The sequence below is a fragment of the Rousettus aegyptiacus genome, unplaced genomic scaffold, assembly GCF_014176215.1.
Source record: "Rousettus aegyptiacus isolate mRouAeg1 unplaced genomic scaffold, mRouAeg1.p scaffold_m13_p_3, whole genome shotgun sequence".
Taxonomy (NCBI): Eukaryota; Metazoa; Chordata; class Mammalia; order Chiroptera; family Pteropodidae; genus Rousettus; species Rousettus aegyptiacus.
This window is the reverse complement of record NW_023416306.1, coordinates 172,600,004-172,617,602: the sequence shown is the minus strand read 5'-3', so window position 1 is coordinate 172,617,602 and position 17,599 is coordinate 172,600,004. Positions and strand designations below refer to the sequence as shown.

At 63.1% G+C, this 17,599-nt stretch overlaps 2 protein-coding genes and 1 long non-coding RNA gene across 7 annotated transcripts in view; 1 reads left to right on the top strand and 2 right to left on the bottom strand.

The window, feature by feature from the left end:
* The window catches only part of CDC42BPB (CDC42 binding protein kinase beta), an 88,088-nt gene extending 81,371 nt beyond the window's left edge, over positions 1-6,717 (top strand). For 4 of the 5 annotated variants that reach the window (XM_036238457.1, XM_036238456.1, XM_016165993.2 and 1 more), the window contains 7 exons: positions 918-1,015; positions 1,090-1,174; positions 1,250-1,367; positions 1,454-1,571; positions 2,071-2,176; positions 2,276-2,346; positions 5,457-6,717. In XM_036238457.1, coding sequence (XP_036094350.1) covers positions 918-1,015; positions 1,090-1,174; positions 1,250-1,367; positions 1,454-1,571; positions 2,071-2,176; positions 2,276-2,346; positions 5,457-5,588 — 728 coding nt within the window. In that variant the 3' untranslated portion in view covers positions 5,589-6,717. The remainder of the gene's footprint in view (positions 1-917; positions 1,016-1,089; positions 1,175-1,249; positions 1,368-1,453; positions 1,572-2,070; positions 2,177-2,275; positions 2,347-5,456) is intronic. The other variant, XM_036238455.1, reaches the window with a different exon arrangement.
* LOC107521372 lies at positions 3,896-6,814 on the bottom strand. The gene is made up of 2 exons (XR_004956208.1): positions 6,684-6,814; positions 3,896-6,469 (listed from the first exon to the last, which is right to left on the bottom strand). It is a non-coding gene; the product is annotated as an uncharacterized LOC107521372 (long non-coding RNA).
* A 1,786-nt stretch (positions 6,815-8,600) lies between these two features.
* Positions 8,601-16,996, bottom strand: AMN (amnion associated transmembrane protein). Its single transcript, XM_016165995.2, has 12 exons — positions 16,896-16,996; positions 16,046-16,164; positions 15,895-15,939; positions 10,766-10,853; positions 10,329-10,543; positions 10,022-10,159; positions 9,752-9,860; positions 9,574-9,653; positions 9,232-9,409; positions 8,973-9,147; positions 8,820-8,901; positions 8,601-8,734 (listed from the first exon to the last, which is right to left on the bottom strand). The coding sequence occupies exons 1-12, from the start codon at positions 16,936-16,938 to the stop codon at positions 8,654-8,656; spliced, it is 1,353 nt and encodes a 450-aa protein (XP_016021481.2). The 5' UTR covers positions 16,939-16,996; the 3' UTR covers positions 8,601-8,653.
* Positions 16,997-17,599: the final 603 nt, after the last annotated feature.

Genomic DNA, 17,599 nt, shown 5'->3' with positions numbered 1-17,599 from the left:
TAGAACCTAATAACAACACAGCAGATTTTAAAAATTCACCCTCAGCTAGTGAAGTGGGCCGTGGTGAAGATTAACTTCTAAGCATGGGAGGGAGAAGGGCTGGGAGCCGGGCCGGAGCCATCTGCACAGCTCCGTGTTTCTGCCAGACGGTGCCGGGAACACTGGTGGCCGCGGTGTCCCTCGGGCCGCCGGCCCCACAGCCCGGGCGGGACACGAGAGCAGTGCACATCCATGGCTGCTGCTCTGTCTTGTCTTGACGCCAGTGCTAAACAAGGGGGAAGTCCCCTAAACCTTCAGATGCCACAGGGGCCAGCGGTCCAGGTCTCGTGTCTTTGGCATGCTAGGTGGGTCTTCCGCCACCCCCTGACGGCGTACCACCACTTAACACGAGACGGGACAGACGGCACCGGGTCCAGAGCTCACTGCAGGATCATGGTTGCCGTCACTCACTTGTAAGCTCAGACCAGACGGTCAGGGGGGGCCAGGCCTTGGAGGTCATGAGCAGTGAGACCGGCTGGGTCGTTGCCCGGACCTGTGCAGGCACGTCTGACTTCTAATACCCAGAGACCTGACTCCTTGGCATGTCTCATGGAAGGAATTCACCTCAGACAGCAGGACCTCTGCCCCTCCCTGAATTTCAGACGCGTTGGGCCCGAAGTATAGTGAGTGTTCCCCATGATCCCAGAGAGCTAGGTGAAAACTTCAGGAAGGTCGTCCATGCCTGGGTCTGTGCATGGTGTTTCAAATGCCGCGGAGTTACGGGGCTGACGGTGACGCATGCCCGGTCGTGCCAGCCTGATGTGTGGGGAGGTTCGGTGGAGCGGGAGAGGCAGGTGTCGGCGCCCAGCCCCCGCTGCCCCCACCCGACTGGGGGTGGCCTCGCCGCCGGCTCACCCCACTTTGCTCGTCCGGGCCAGGTTGCACCCCGTCGCACGTCACAGTGTACAGCGAGTACGGCGTGGACGTCTTCGACGTGCGCACCATGGAGTGGGTCCAGACCATCGGCCTGCGGAGGGTGAGGCCTGGGCCGGGGGCGGGCGGGTCCCCCCACGCGCGCCCCACGCGACCACCCCCTCTGGTTTCCGGCAGATACGGCCCCTGAACTCGGAAGGCACCCTCAACCTCCTCAACTGCGAGCCCCCCCGCCTCATCTACTTCAAGAGCAAGGTCTCGGGTGAGCCTCTCCCGCGGCGTCCGTCGCCCCGCCCGGCGCCCCGAGCGCCGGGGTAACCGCGCGTCCTCCCCGCAGGCGCGGCGCTCAGCGTGCCGGACACCTCCGACAACAGCAAGAAGCAGATGCTTCGCACGCGGAGCAAGCGGCGCTTCGTCTTCAAGGTGCCGGAGGAGGAGAGGCTGCAGCAGCGGCGGTGAGCGAGTGCCGGCCCGGGGGCGGGACGCGCCTGGGAGCCAAGGGGATTGCGCACGCGCGAACGTCCAAAACTCTTTTCCCCAGGGAGATGCTTCGAGACCCAGAACTGAGGTCCAAAATGATTTCCAACCCAACCAACTTCAACCACGTGGCCCACATGGGCCCGGGCGACGGGATGCAGGTGCTCATGGACCTGCCTCTGGTGAGCCCCCGGCCGGCTGTCCCCACCCCCGGTGGCCTTTCCCTCCTGACCGCTGGTGCGCGCGCAGGCAGCCGGCCCCTGGCACGCGGCCCTGGCGTTCTCGCCGCCGCAGGGCTGGCCGATGTCACCCCTGCTGCTGCTCCTAGGAGCTGGGGCCACCCAGGCACCCGCGCTGCTTCAGCGCCTGTTAGTATTTCATGACAAAGCTAGCTGTCAAAAATACCTTCTAAGTAATCTCTTAACACGATTAATATTTTAACCCTTTTTCACTTAAAGGGAAAAAAATGGGTTTTCTATCGACCTCAACTTGGTTTAAAATTGCTAATGCCAGTTCTTAGCTCAAAACTGAGCTGATCCGGCTCGCGGAGGCCCTAGGGCCAGCGGTGTCTGCCTGCAGACCTCCCGGCCGGCTGGGCCTCGGATCAGCCGGGCTCTGCCCGGGGCCTGCGCCGCCAGCCAGGGCGCCTGCACACCCTCACGTGCTGTCCGTTCTGCCCAGAGCGCTGTGCCCCCCTCCCAGGAGGAGAGGCCCGGCCCTGCTCCCGGCAGCCTGTCCCGGCAGCCTCCGCCCAGGACCAAACCCTACGTGTCGTGGCCGTCGTCAGGTACCCAGGGCGCCGAGCGTGGGATCTGGGAGGCCGGGGCTCGGGGCCTTCTCTTCAGCTCGCACCGTCCCTGAGACGACAGCTGTCCTTGTGCCCTAGGTGGACCCGAGCCTGGAGTGGCCGTGCCTCTGAGAAGCTTGTCAGATCCCGACCAGGACTTTGACAAAGAGGTGAGACCTGCCTGCTGGGCATCCGTGGTGCCCCGCGTGGAGGAGTCGGAGAAAGGCCCATCTGCCCGGGCGCAGCCACGTGGGGCCCAGCAGGACACCTACGGGGCCGGGGGTGCGGCTGAGTCACCGCCCGCAAAAGGAAGGGCAGCCCGATGCCACAGGCCTGGGCAGTTGTCCCCAGCCTCTCCTGGTCTCCCTGATCACGACCTCTCGGGCTGCGCTGCGGCCGGGAAGTGGGGCGTGGACGGTGGCCGTGGGCCTGTCCGAGGACGGTGTGAGTGTCCGCCTCCGGGTGATGGCCTGAGCAGCAAGTCCCTCGGTCAGGTCGCGTTCTCCGCAGCCTGGAGCCAGGCCTCCCTGCAGTCTCCGCTTTCAAGCCCCCTGTCCCCCTGCCCCCTGCCCCCTGCCCCCCTGCCCCCCTGCCCAGAGGCCGGGCCAGGCCTGGCAGACATCATCTGAGCCCAGAGGGGCTGCAGGGCAGGGCCGTCACGGCGGGACTGAGAAGCAAACGCCTTGCTGAGGCAAGTCACCCTGGGTCCCCCCCTAGACTCTTCTGTGCCACGTCACACCCTCAGAGGTGACGTCCCCTGGGTGCGCTCTGTGAAGCACGGACAGCCTCCGCCTCGGAGAGCCTTCCACGTTGGCCTGTTCCTCCCCATGGTGGCTGCTCGGGCAGGGCACAGGGCCAGCCCAGGACCACCCTGTCTCAGAAGGTTTCCTGGGTGTCCAGGCCCTGCCCACTGGCAGCCTTCTCGTGCATGAGGAGGCATACCTCCGTGCCTCAGTTTCTCCTGCATGCGAAAGGGTTCTGGGGTGAGACAGGGCTGGCACTGGAGCAGCATGGAAGCGAGTGTGGGCCTTTCGGCAGGGGGGGTGCTCCCAAAGGAGGGGGTGCGGAGCCGAGAGCCGGCAGCCAGACCTGCCACTCCCGAAACCACACCCCAGCACGGAGGGTGCGTCTTCCCGGCCGGGCTGACGGGGCAAAACCAAAAAGGTTTCGTCGCTCATGGCCCTCATTCTTCCTGCCGGTGCCATCTGCCCAGCACCCCACGCTCCCCCACCTCGTCACCCCGAGTCAGAGAAGCCGTAAGCTGTGGGTGTTCGCTGTCGTGAACACTTTTCCCAGTATCGCTAACCTTTTGATTTTTTGTCTTTTAAGTTTTATCATAGTTTTTAATTTTATGCAAGCCAGTTTTTTTTAAAGACAGATAACAGTTCTCCAGTGTGAGTTTGGTGGTTTTTTTCTGTTTGCTACTGCCTCCTGAAAACGCACGTATGTGACTGTGTGTGTGCACCTGTAAGACCGTGCGAGGATGAGTGTGTGTGTGGCCGAGTGTGAGCGTGTGAGCAAGGACCTGAGCTGCTTTCTTAAGCAGATGGCACCGGCCCTGTGCCACTCACTTCTCCCCCAACCTGAAACATCTTTATTTTTATGTTAAATTCCTTTGTCGACAGTTTCTGCTTCTGGAACCTCTGCTCACAGGGACGGGTTACTTTCCTCTGCCAGCACCACCTGTAACATGAAATGGGGCAGAGCAGATCTCTGTTCTCCCTTTTCAGCAATTTCTTAGCTATGCTTTATTTGCTCCTTCAAATAAATTTTAAAACCAGGTTGCTGGCTTCGTAATGAAAAGGTGAAAGCTGGGGCTACGTTGACCTGGGCGATGAATTTGGGGTCTTCGTCCCGACTCCCTGCATAGGGACACTGCGCCCTCACGCCTGCAGGTTGTTTCTGGTTACCCAGTTTAGTCTTAAGAATTCCAACGGTTGTGTTGCCGCCGTGTGAAGACAAGCTTCCGCCACGTACTGGGTGGCGCTCGCCGGTGGCTTTGGGATGTTCGGTGTCCAGCCAGCTTCTCGTTCTGATTGGCTCAGGTATTCGGTTGGTGGCCTAGGAGTCTTGTCTCTTTGATGCGGGTGTCGTGTGGTGTGTGTGCACTTGTGAGTGTGGCTCCTCTGGGTGCTGGCCAGGCCCTCAGCCACGTAGATTTGGGCCCCGGACGTTAGAGGCTCTGGGCTCCAGCCTGGGTGTCCTGCCACGACTGATGCTACCCGCCCTCCCGGCAGCCACCTTTGGCTTGGCTGAGGCGTGTCCTTCTCTCCCTCACTTGGGAGAGTTCTCAGGAAGGAAGGGGCGATGGATGTTGAGCCGATGCTTTTTCAATCATGTTTTCTCTGTTCGTGTCGTAAGAGCGGATTTCCTCGCCTCCTGAGAATAAACCCTTGGTCGTGCGTGTTACCCTTACTCAGTACGCTGACAGGCTCCGTTTGTGAACGTTTGCTGACAACTTTTACATCTGTGTGTGTCAGTCAAGTTGACCTGTGCCTTTCTTTGTCGGCCGTGTCCTCGGCCGGCATGGCGTGCGGGCCGCACCTCCGATTTGGACGCCTGCATCTCTTGCTGCCGTGATACAGGTGCTCCTGTCCCGCAGGGCGCCCGGCGCCCTTCATGCTGCCTGAGGTTCTTTTAGATGCTGTTGTATGTGGAACTGTTTTCTTAATTTCCTCTCAGATTGTGCGTTGCTGGTGAATGGCAACATAGCTAATGTTTGTGTTGATCTCGTGACCTGCAAGTTCATGGAGTTGTTTAGCTTTTTGCTGAGGCCTTTGGGATTTTCCTAGAGTCGCGTCGTTGGTGAACGGAGATGGTTTCACTTCCGCTCTTGTCCCTGCCAGTCGCTGCCGCCAGAACCTCTGCAGTGCGGCGCGGCCGGCGGGCAGGGCAGGCGCCCTCGCCTTGTTGGCGGTCTCAGGGCGAGCTCTGTCTTTCACTGTCAGGTGCGAAGTTGGCTGTGGATTTTTCATGGACACTGTCATGTTGAGAAAGTTTCTCTCTTCCTGATGCTTTTATCACGAATGTCACCTCTGTGACTTGTGACTGCTTGATTGTGTGGTGTCTGCGTTCTCCGTGGTGTCGCTCATTCTAAGTCATTTATGGGGTTCTGGTTTATGACCTCACCAGCAAGTGTAAGCACCAGCGTGTGCTCTCGGAGTGAGGGGGGCAGTGGCCACTCCTGCCCCGTGAGCGCCCGCGTTGGGCCGGGGCGCACACCCTGCGCTGCGCATGCCCAGGGCAGCGGGATTCCATGCCGTCCCCTTCGTCTTCACAGCCTGACTCAGACTCCACCAAACACTCGACTCCATCCAACAGCTCCAACCCCAGCGGCCCTCCGAGCCCCAACTCCCCCCACAGGAGCCAGCTCCCCCTCGAAGGCCTGGAGCAACCCGCTTACGACGCCTGAAGCCGCCGCCACGGGCCAGGGAACCAGGGCCGGCCTCCGACACCAGTGCCCAGACTGAGCCGACCCTCCAGTGTCGTCCGAGGAAACACGGAATCACTTCGTAGACGTGGAGATGAAACAAAGTCTCTTGTTAGCAATGATCGGTTCGATGCCGGCTGTCCGTGGCAGGAGGCCAGACCCTTCGTCTGCACAGCTGTGAGGGGAGGCGCCACTCTTCCGTTTGCACACGAAGGACCAGCCTGGAACGGGCTGCGAGGTCCCAGGGGGCCCGGCCCCGCTCTGCTCAGGAAGCGGGCGGCCCCGGACGCGCATCTGTCCGCGCCATGCCCGAGCTGCTTCCTAGGGCCCTGGGAGACAGGAGGGGGCTCCGTGTCACTTGCGGTGTCACTAGGATTTCGAAGACAGGAAAGTGGGAGGCGCTTAGTGGCCTTTTATTCATTTTGCCATCACACAGTCAGGTGCAGAAGCCCTTCCGCCAGCCTTGCGGCCACGGACGAGGCCCGCCTGAGTGACGCACGCCCCCCCTGGGCCCCGGGTCAGTCCGTTCCCAGTCACAACCACGCAGCGTCACCAGTGCACTACTGTGAAGTCAGCTGTGCCGTCTCCCGGGAAGCGGACAGCCCCGTGCAGCCAGCCAGGGCCCAGGCGCCCCCGCCCGGCCCCGCCCTGCATGGAGCCCCGTGACTGGTTCCCGTTGGATCATTAGCCTCACCCAGTCCCGCCGCACAGTCCCTGCCGGGCGCGGCCACGCTCCGCCTGCGTTCACTCTCAGCGTCACCTGCGGGTCACCGGTTGGCGGCCTGTGAACGGCCGTGCGCAGCTCGTCCATGGCCCAGCACTGGCTTCTCCCTGCTCCCCCGCCAGGCGACGTTCTCGGAGCGCTGTCGAGACACGCACTTCCTGGAGTCAGCACCGAGCGACGTGGCCGCCACCGGCCGGCCTGCGGGTGTGTCACGCCTGGCGCCCGCCCACCTCCCCACGCCCCGAGCCTTCTGCTGGGGCTGGCACCTGCTGGGGCTTCTGGTTTTTACTTTTTTAATGTAAGTCTGAGTCTTTGTAATTATTGAATCGTGAGAACATTTTTGAACAATTTACCTGTCAATAAAGCAGAAGGCACAGTTTTAAAGTTCTCGGTGGTGTCCTGAACGTCATGATCTGGCCCGAGTCTCCGGCCCCAGGAACGCCCTGTGCAGGAGATGCCTGCCCAAAAGGCCGTATAGGAGCCATCTTGCCTGTGGACTGTTCCTGGCCAGGCCCTCAGGGATCACGCAACAGGCACGAGTGGCCTCTGGACCTGGGACCTCGCGCCTGCCGAGCTGCCGGTGGAGGCCTCCTGGGTCCTAGGGCTGCCTAGAGCAGGAGAGAACCCTGCCCGTGCCAGGCACCCGGCCCCTCAGCAGCCCTGGGGCCAGGACGGGGCAGGCCCGTCACTGGGAGGTGGGGCTGCGTGGCCTCCGCACAGGCTCTGTCTCTGAGGAGTCAGTTCCCTGAGGGCAGGGAGCAGCCTGTGCTGGAGGGGGTTCTTTTTGCCCTGCCGAGGCCCCCACTCCCCAGAAAGTTCTTGGTAAAGCAGGGGCAGTGACAAGACTTGCCAGAGGGTGGTGTGAGGGTACGATGACATGCCAGGAGCCGCCTGTGAGCGCCTTGTGGTGGCCCCGGGACTCTGTGCCAGTCAGCACGGCAGGGCCCACCCTCGGTGCCACACATGGAGCTCCCTCCACCGCAGCAACACTGGCCCGTCTACCGGCACGGCCACCCAGGGCCAGGCCACCTCACCGCGGGGGCCTCCGTGGTCACAGTGGGGAAAGAATGCTACAAACTTCAGACGTGCTAGCTCCAGAGCTGCCCAGAAGGGCTTCACATCCCCTCTGCTGCCGTTGTCCTGGCAAGTCCCAACAGCCCTGACCTCCCAGGGGCCAGAAGGCGCTCCTCCCGCCTGCCTCTGAAGGGGCCTGGGAGTGGCAGAGGCCACACGAGGCACAGGCGGAGCCTTTCAGAAACACGAGCGAAATCACAGCGGCTGGAAAATCTGGAAAGTGGGCACAGGTGAGCGTCGGCGCGTGGCCGCGAGGCGCAGGCTTCCGGGGCAGGCGGGCTCGACTCGGCCCCACGTGGTGTCCGTGCTGCGTGAGGCCAGGGCCCTGACGTGGGTTTTAAAACACACGCCACTGACAACGAACGGCGGCTCTCACGCTGCGCAGCACCCACAGGACCGCCACGCGCAACCCGGGGCGGCCGGGGCGCCAGAGACGGGCTGGTGACTGACCCGCACGTCAGACGTCAGCAGTGGTCGGGTGAGGACTGGAGACGTTTCCAGGCCCCTTTGCGTTTGCATCGAAAGGGCACTTAGCAGTACAATGTCACGCGGGGTCACGTGCTATGTGGGTGTCCTACTTGGGGGTGCTCAGCCCTGGCGCCACCCCCTGCCCCCATCAGAAAGGCCATCAGAATGGGGAAGGCGAGGCCTGGCCTTGCAGTGAGGACACCAAACACCAAACCCATTCTGCAGGCCACACCCGGCCTGCACTCACCTGCTCCACCGCCGCGGGGACAGCCCTGCCCGGTGCCTCCAGAAGGGACTGGCCGTGCTCCAGGACAGTGTTCCTGGGACTCTGGGCAGCCCGGTCTGTCCAATCTGGGAGGCAGTCACCTTCCCCCAGCTGGCCCAGAGCCCCTCGGCATGGCATGGGGGGAGGCGGGGAGCCGGCAGCCCACCTTTCTCCACCCTCACCAGTGCTTCAACCTCCCGGGCTCCAGTCGGCTCTCCTTTTCCCTTGGGGGTTGCAGGCTTCCTGCACCCACTCCTCCAGCGCCAGGGGCCTCCAGGGAGGGGCTCTGAGGACCACCCCTCATGTAGTGAACACCAACACCCTCCCAGCTACCGCGAGGCAGAGGCAAGGGCGAAACGGGCGGAGTACCCCCGGACTGCACGTGCAGGAAACTCCTTTATTGAGCAAGGGCACCGTGCCTGGCACGCCGGGGACTGGACGGTGTGGAGGGAGCGGGGATCCCGCAGGGCCACGCCGGGCGCGGGGTGGGGGCGAGGACGCGCGTCAGGCGGCCTCTCAGGCCTCGGTCTCGGCAAACACCGGGTTGCTGAAGTAGCTCTGGCTGGAGCTCTGGGCATCCGCCTGCCCGACCGCGGGCTGCGGGGGCGGGGCGCAGAGTCAGGGGCCGGCAGGCGCCGAGCCCGGCCCGGGGAGGCCCGCACAGTCCCCACCGCCCCCTCACCAGCTCCTCCTTGTACATCGGGTTCTGGAAGCCCCTGGGCGGCTCTTCCGGCTGGGGGACCGCCGTGTCGCGCCTCCTCCACCTGTGGGTGGGGACTCTCGTGAGCCCCGCCCCGCGGCCCCGCCCCACGCACCCGAGCCCCGCCCCGCGCACCTGAGCTTCCCCTTGCGGTGCAGCAACAGCGCCAGCAGCAGCAGCAGCAGCAGCAGCGCGGCCGCCACGCCGCCCGCCAGCGCCCCGAGCGACCCTGGCTGGCCCAACGCCGAACCGTCACCGCCGGACGCGCCCGACAACTGGACGGTCGCCGACAGGACCCCGAGGGTCTCGCCTGCAACGGAGGACGGGGCTCAGTCTCCCCCGGGCGGGGCGCGGCGGGGAAGGGGTGGGGGTCGCGCGGGGCGCCCGCGGTTACCGTGCTCCGTGAGGTTCCCCAGGAGGGCCGCGGCCAGCCGCCGCGCGCCGCCCGTCGCGGGCCCCGTCTCCGCCAGCACCACCTGGATCTCCGTGCTGCCCCCCGCGCCCGTGGCCCCGCGGGCCTGGGTCCGGCGCGGCACCTTGGACACGGCCACTCGCAGCCCCTGGTACTGGGGCTGGAGAGGAAGACAGGGTTGGCCCAAGAACTCGGTCCCTCTGGGACGGTGGGGACGGGGTCAAATGGCAGAGCGTGGACGCGTCACTAAAGAGGCTGGGGGGGGGGTCCCAGGCGGGGGTTGCGAAGGTGGTGAGGACCCGGGTTGGGTCGCGGCCCCATTACCAGGGTCAAGACGTGCAGCAGCCCCGCCCGGAACCTCTCCAGGTCAAAGGCAGGGCCGTGGGTCAGCGACACGATGGCTCCTGCGGCAGGAGGGTAGGGGTCAGCGCCGCGGGCCAGGGACCGATAGGGAAACTGAGACTGGGAGCGGGCCGGGCAGGGCCCGGGCGGGGACGCTCACCGCAGAGGTCGCAGCACTGCCCCTCCGGGCGGAGGGCGTCACGGCAGGCGGGCGCGGGGCAGCGGCCGCCCAGGGGCTGCAGCAGGGCCGCGCAGATCCCCGGCTGCACCTGGGGGCGGGAGCGGACTCGGCGCGGGGAGGGCGAGGGGCAGCCCGCGAGGGGGACGCGGGCCGGCCGGAGACGGCCGGGTGCAGCGGCCCCAGACCCAGAGCCGCCCCCGCCCCCGCCCCCGCGCGGTGCCCACGTCGCCCGCCGTGGGCCCCGCTCACCTCGGCGTTGCCGCAGACGCAGCCCGACGGGTCAGCGCAGGCCTCGGAGCCCACGCCCAGCGTGCCCGGACCGTGAAAGCGCAGGCGGCCGGCGCGGGACGCCAAGAAAGCCGTCAGGTCCTCGTCGCGCGTGAAATTCTGCGGTGGCCGAAACGCCGGCAGAGCCAGCCCGAGGAAGGGACCATGTCGGAGTGCTCGGAACCCACGGGTCCACACTACGGGGGTGGGAGGCGCTCCGCGGGGCCCTGCCGGGGCCAGGCGCGGGGCCGAGACCGGCGTGTGCCTCGCCCCCGCTCCCCCCACTTACCTGGCTCAGGGCCGAGACGCTGTGAACGCGCACGGTGCGGGCGTCCAGTCCAAGCACCACACGGAAGGAGGAGTCGGGCGGGAAGACGACGTCGTCGTGGCGGCAGGGCACGCGCTCGGCGTCCACGAAGAAGAGGTTGGGAGCCGCGTCCCCGGAGCGCCACGAGCGCGGGTCGTGCCAGAAGCGGTCGGGGTCGAGGAAGACGGCAGCGGCCCCTGTGCGCACGCGCGTCCCGGAGCTCGGCCCAGGCCCTCGCCGGGACGTGCCCCCCACGCCCCGCCCCCAGACTCGCCCTCCAACCAGGACGCGCTCCCACGGGCCCCGCCCCGGCGACGCCCCGCCCCCAAAGCCAGGCCCCGCCCCCCCGAGACACGCCCACCTGGGCCCCGCCCCGGCACGCTTCCCGCGCGGACCAGCGCGCGGCCTGGCCCTCTCACCTGCGCTGCGGGCCAGGTTCGAGCTGGTGTCTGAGGCGCTGAATGCGGCTCCTGAGGCCAGGATGAGTTCCCCGTCCAGCGGCAGGAGCTGCAGGAAGTGTAGGCTGAGGCGGCGCCATGCGGTGTTCCAGGGCGTCCGAGGGTCCCACTCTGCGCCCACCCCCGTCCCCCGTGTCTCTGGGGAGGAAAACCTAGACCTGTGGCCAAGGGAGCTGGCAAGTAAGGGTCAAATAGGCCGGAGGAGCAGGGCCGCTGGCCAAGGAATTGGACCTACCCTGAGACCTGGGAGCGTGGAAAGTTTGGGGACGGGACTCTTGCCAGTGCTGTCACCCTCCCCTGTCACCCCGAAGAACCTGCAAGGCGAGGGCTCATGGGTTCCAGGAACCCACGCCGGTGGGAAGTCTAAAGGCAACCCTGAATCTTGTGAAAGAGGGGAGGAGGCTGCAGTTGGAAGGAGAAGGGGTGCCAGAAGTGGCGGGGAGGGTTGGGGCACCCTGCAGCCGCCCCTGTCTCCCCGCCACAGAAAGGCCTTGACCCTCAGCTATTGCCAGCAAGGCGGCCAAGAGAAGGAGGACTGGCCTCCCTCCCCTGCCCTCCCAGCCCCAGGATCCCACCGCCATTCCTCTTGACATCCCTTCCCCCTCCCCCCCACCAGGATTGGGGTTGGAGGTGAGTGCTGGGGTCATGAGTGGTTCAGCCGAATCAAGGGCCATCTCCCCAAGGCCCGGCCTCCTGACCCAGCCCACTGGGCAAGACCTGCCCTTCGGCCTGTCCCCAAGCACTGGACCTGACCAGGAGGCCAACCCCTGCAGGGACGAGGGACCACAGACCAGCTACCTCCATACCTAAGGCACAGCACTGTGACAACAAGACTGCCTCACCCCCAGGCACCAGGGTGCGCCCCAAAGACAGACGCAGGATGCCTCAGGAAGAGGGAGGTATTAGTGATGTGCAGCATGAACTTATATTTTAAAAAAAGAAACACGGGGAAATACAAATAGGTTATGGAAAACAAGACTTGAAAGGACGAGCATGGCGGGTGAGAGGAACATGGGGACGGGCGAGCTGGGCGCGCCCATTAAGGAACTCTCCAGAAGACAGCAGGAGAGGACTGAGAGAGGGAAACCTGAGAGGCGGACCGGGATCAAAGCGCAAAAAGCTTGGCTAGAGAGAAAATATTTGAAGAAACAAGAAAGGTGAATTTTCCAGATTTGAAGAAGGCTGGGAAACTTCAAAAGGCACCATCGAGTCCCAACTGGGACATGAGGAAAAGTCACACCCGGACACGTGACAGTTTGCTTATGAATATCAGACACGGAGAACATTCTAAAAAGCTTCAGAGAGAAAGAACAGATCACCTGGGAAAGAAAAAAAAATTCAAAAATTGGGTTTCTCAGTGACAACAATGGAAGTAAAAAGAGTAGGATAATATTTTGTGCACTGCAGGAAGATAACGCTCCATCTAGAATTTCATATCCAGACAAACTTCTATTCAAATCCAAGACCATGATAAACACATCCTCAAGTCTGAGTGCCACACAAAGACCTACCCTGAAAGCAGGCTCGGAGGAAGCGAGGAAGGAAATCCCGAAGCTGAGGAATACAGGAAATAAGGGTGATGCGAAGTTTTGGTAAAGCTTGCCGTTGTCTTTTTAAATTTTTTTTAAAGCTAGGATTAAAATGTTACGGCGGAGGGGGAGGACAAAAAGGACAGAACTTGCTGGTCGTAGGAAGATAAAGATCTTGAAAAGTTTAAGAAATCAAAAGGAGGCCCAAATCTGCAAACCTGGATGGAATATGTCAATTTCTAGAAAAATTTAAAACATCGAAACTGACACATGAAGCAATAGAGAGTTTAAATAGACCAGCGAGCAGTAAAGAGATTAAACTGCTAGCCAGGGACCTCTTATTTTCAAAATTCCCAATCCAAATGTTTTCATAGGTTCGGTGTACTCAACTCTCAAGGAACAGTTAATTACTTACAGAACTTGTTCTAGAAAATAGAAAAAAGAATGGGCATTGCCCGGTTCCTTTTATGAGGCCGGTGTGGTCTTGATTTCAAAACCAGGTAAAAGAGAATCCAAGATAAGAACAATTACAGACTAAATAAAGCATTAGCTGACCAGACCCCACAGTGTATTTTAAAAGTCCATGGAGATCGAAGGGTTCCTGTGGCGGGAATGCGGGAAGGAAAAGCGAAGTCCAGGCCATATGTATAATGGCGTCCAGCAGGTGGCAGCAGAGAGTCTTGGCTACTCGGGGCGTTATGACCGGGAAGCCGGGCCTGAGGAAGTGGGCGTCTGAAGCGGCATGCCTTCTGACCTGCACTTGCAGCTCGGCGCCAGGGGCACATCCGTCTTGCAAGGATGGTTCAACCTCAGAAAACCTCATTAACTGGCTAAAGGGGGGGGGGTCACACCCCTGTCCTTGTAGAGAAGGAAAAAGCCCAACAACCTATTGATGATTTTAAAAAATACTGCTAGCCAACTAGCAGTAGAATAGAATTTCTACAACTCAATAAAGTTTATGCATCAAAACCCTACAGCAAACACTACATTCAGTGGAGAAATGACATGTCTTCTCTTTCACCTCGGAACGAGACAGGATGCTTACTTTGGTCACTTTTGCTTAGCATAAGGGAGAGGTCCTGGACAGTGCCATAAGGAAAGGGGTGAAAGGGGTTAAGACTGGAAGGGAAAAGGAATGGCTGTCCTTATTTACAAAAATGACCAGGTGGAGACTATAATATTTAAAAATAGAGCTCCATTCACAATATAAACCAAAGTATAAAGTATTTACGAATTAACTGGTACTATATGAAACCTCTATGGGGACCACTGTCAAGCTCTGGTGAAGAGGGTTACGATGGGCGAAGGCCGCGCCCTCGGATGGACGCCTTGCTGGCATAAAGCTGTTCATCCTCCCCAATCGGAAGTCCAGGGTTCTGGTGTTGTTGCCAGTGGTGGTACCTGATTCACATGCTCCGTGACAAGCAGATCCACGAAGGACTAGTTGACCTCGTGACGAGAGTTAAGGGAGCGAGTTGTCCCATGGATACGAACACCTCCCAGACAGCCTCAGCACGAGGATAGCATGGTGCGGGCAGGAGGTGGGCAGAGCGACCAAAGGGGATGCTCAGAGCCCGGCACGCACCCCGGGCGGCTGGTGCAGACGGCAGCACCCCAAAGCCAAGGGCAGGGCTGGTGGTTTGGAGGGGGCGTGAGACCTTGGGCTCATTCCAAGGAAGAGAACAAAGCGGGTTCCCCAGCTAGCGCCCCACTCAAACATGTGCCCTTGATGACAAGGCTGTGACTTAACAGACGCAATGTATGGTCGATTGCAGCTGTGACTGTGAAACGCAGTTAAAAGGCGACAGGTTTTCTTTAGACAGGTTACCATGGAGTTGCGTGTTCGGCAGGGGCGGCAGGGCAGACCCACACAAAACAGGAGCTGCCCCCCAAACCAGAACTGAGCGAAGGGTAGAAATGGGAGGGGAGGGGGGCTCGGGAGGAGGAAAATGCCGGGGAGAGGAGCCCCAAACCTGGGGAATGCAAATTAGACACTGACGTCGCTGCACCTGTGACTGGCTGCCGGGCAGTGGGGGAGGGGACAGCGCGCAGCGTGAGTGGGAGGCGGCCGCCGGCAGCGCTGGGTCCATCCGCCCTCCGCCAGCGGGAACCTGGGGGCCATCGCCCCCTGTCCCTGGGCCCCTGAACAGTTCCCACTCTGGTCCTCTGAAGAAGAGGGTGGGAGGTGAGGGGGCACCCCAGGGTCTCTGTGCGGGACACCAGTGCCCAGAGCCCGGAACCTGTGGAAAGGGAGGAGGGGCTCCCTGTCTGGGACAGCCGGGTGAGGGGGCCTTTGGGGTAGCGAATGATCTTCCAGAGATCAGCAAAGTAACGAATCGCCTGGGAGGGGCCCCTAGGCCGCGGCACCCCCACACCAACCAACTCTCCTGCCCATAGGCCCCCCCATCCTGCCTGGGTGCCACTGTTAAGCATGAGGGGCGCTGGGTCCAGCCACTGTCCCCACGCCTCTGACCCCTCCATGCCTGAGTCTTTGGGTTGGACAAATGTCTGCGGGGACCAGGATCCCTCTGCTTCTGTCCGATGTCCCGTCCCAGGACAGGGTCCCAGAATCCATGCTGCTTTTGAAACTCATCAATTAACCAGCAGCCTCCTAGTGGACACAAGGCCCAGGATCCCCAAACCCTGCAGATTTGGCGGGGCCAGGCCACCCCATGTCCCCCACTCATTCACACAAAGTCCAGCCAGTGGCCTGCCTCAGCCCTGGGTGGCCCTGGCTCCGCCCCTCACTAAGGCGTGGCTTGCTGGCAGGTCCCTAAGTAACAGGACAGCGATGTGCCCCAGGCAGGGCCAGGCCCTGGGCTGGAGCCTCCACTAGGGGTGGCCCCGAGACCCTCCAACCTGAGGACTGACGCTGCAAATTAGGGACGTGCCACCCTTTTCACAATGGGCCGGACAGTAAGTAGCCTAAGCTTTGCTGGCCACAGGGTCTTGCCACAGCCCCTCAACTTGGCGGTCTTGGCATGACAGTGGCCATAGATGTAGAAAATGAATGGCGGGGGGGGGGGGGGGGGCTGTGTAGCCAAAACTTTATTTACAGTCACTGAAGTTTGAGTTCCACTTACTTTTTACTGGACACGAAATAGTGTGCTTCTTTAGATTTTTTTGCCCATTTAAAAACGTGAAAGCCATCCTTAGCTCCAGCCCCGCGGGGAAGGCGCGGAGGGCATTGGGCAGCTTGAGGCCGCAGGAAGACCGCAGGGGACTTTCTCATGGCCCCTCAGAGCCTTTCATACTGGGTGAAGCAGCATTTCACACCCAAGTGGCTGTGGAAATTGTTTTCCCCCTAATTCCCACCGTGTTCTGGACAGCATTTGGCGGAAAGGTCCCCTGGAGTTCCGATGGGGGGGGGGGGGCGTCGGGCACCAGGACAGGGAGAGGCTTGGGGGTGGGCCTCCCATGTGGTTACCCCACCTCTAAAAAGACCCTCAAGAGGCCTGCACGATCCCCCATGTGGGTGAGGGCAGCCCTTGCAAACCTGCCAGCCCCCCGCACCCCCTCGCCCCCCACCCCGCACGCCGAGGCAGCGCGGCCGCCCCTCACCAAGCTGGCGACGCTGTGAGCCTCTCGCACCAGGACTGACACCATCTGCAGGAAGCAGCAGCGTCAGCGGCGGATCCGCCGGTTCCGCGCCCCGGACCACCAGGGGCCCCGGGGCGAGCCCCGCCCCCAGCCCCGATGGGGGCCCAGGCACCTTGTCAGCAGGGAACTCGATGGCGGCGCCTGCACACGGGGTTCGGTTCTGGCTCCAGTTTTCGGCAGCATCGAAATTGGTGTTGGGGACCCAGATTTTGTAGGCGGCCCGGGTCAGCGCTGGGGAGGGGGAGACTGAGTGGTACCCGCGCCCGCGGCATCTGGGTCCGCACCCCGATGCCCCAGCCCCTGGGGAGGACGACCTCCCCCAGAGAGGCGCGGTGGCCGGCTCACGTCACGCAGCTGGGTGCAGAAGGGGTCCCCCCGCCCACGGTGGCCCCGCCCGCGCCCTCTGAGGAGCTCCTGCATCGCAGAGCAAACGTGCCTCCTCCACGACGCCCGCCGAGATCGCCTCGTTGCCCCGCCCCACTTTTGCCAGGCGCTGGAGCAGAGGACACGGGCAGGCAAGGACAATGACAACCGAGGACGGAGGTGAATGCGGAAGCGGAGGTCCCCGCCAAGTGGAAGGGTCCGGGGTCTGCAGGGAGCGGCCAGGAGGGCTCTGAACGGGAGCTGCGTCCCGCAGGGGCCGCGAGGGACCGGAGGGCGGGGCAGGGCCGCGGCTGCAGCGTTTAGGGCTCCGGAGCCTTGGGGGCCGGCGCCGCAGACACGCACTGGCCTGGTGCGATGGGGGAGGGTCGGCGGCGCCCTCGGGACGGGAAACTGAGGCACGCTGCGGAGCCGGCCGACGCCCGCGCGCAGCCGCAGGGACCTGGACGGAGCGCGGCGCCCGCGGAGGGTCCGGTCCCGGCTCCTCGCCCCTCGCGCACCGGTGGACCCCGGCCGCCCACCTCTCGGGGACCCTTGGCCTTCTGGGTCCAGAGGGCCCTCGGCCTGCGCGCCCCACTTACCCCAGAGCTGCAGCCACAGCAGGACCCGGCCCAGCGCGCGCATCTCGCCGTCGGGAGCCTCCAGCCAGGACTTTGCTCCACGGGGCCCACGGGACCCGGCGGGCGGGGCCGGTCGGCCCTGACAGTTACACATTTACCTCCAGATCCGCCCCGCAGTCTTCAGGCCCCTTGGAGGCAGGAGCCGGGCCTCGCTGCCCGTCCACACTCAGCCTTCCAGGCCCCAGGGCCCTGAGTGCCCAGGAAGAGGGGTTTGTCAGGACCCACCTGCCCCATGACACGCGTGTGTTTGGGGGAGGCTCCCCTTCTTCCCTGGGCGGCTGGGGCAGCGCTCGATCTGCCCACCTGGTGGGGCTGGACTCGGCTCTTCAAGGGTGGGTGGGGGGATCGGGAGGGTGGGGGGGTCCCCTGCCTCCTGGCCTGGTCCGATTGTGGACGGTGGCAGACGTGGGTGCCGCCCGCATGGACGGACAGTGAAGGGTCACCCGCGGGAGCGCACAGTGGTGGACACCTGTCCTGGCCCGCGGAGGGCTGACGCGTGGACGGACGGGCACTGGCGGGGGGTCGGTGTCCGGGGAATGAGTGTGTGCGCCGGGGCGGGTGTCGGGTGGAAGGTGGCCGCGTGGGGCTGGGGGCCGGGGGGGGGGGGGGGGGGGCGGGGACAGAGGGTGAGGCCTGGGCGGCGGCCGGGGCGGCGGGGGCTGGTA

What these genes read in the sequence shown, in the direction of transcription:
- AMN (XM_016165995.2), bottom strand. Translation starts at nt 16,938, where the DNA reads ATGCGCGCGCTGGGCCGGGTCCTGCTGTGGCTGCAGCTCTGGG. An exon ending in TCGAGTTCCCTGCTGACAAG is followed by an intron (nt 15,940 to 16,045) that starts GTGCCTGGGCCC and finishes TGCTTCCTGCAG; the next exon opens with ATGGTGTCAGTCCTGGTGCG. An exon ending in CACCGCAAGGGGAAGCTCAG is followed by an intron (nt 8,902 to 8,972) that starts GTGCGCGGGGCG and finishes CCCCACCCACAG; the next exon opens with GTGGAGGAGGCGCGACACGG.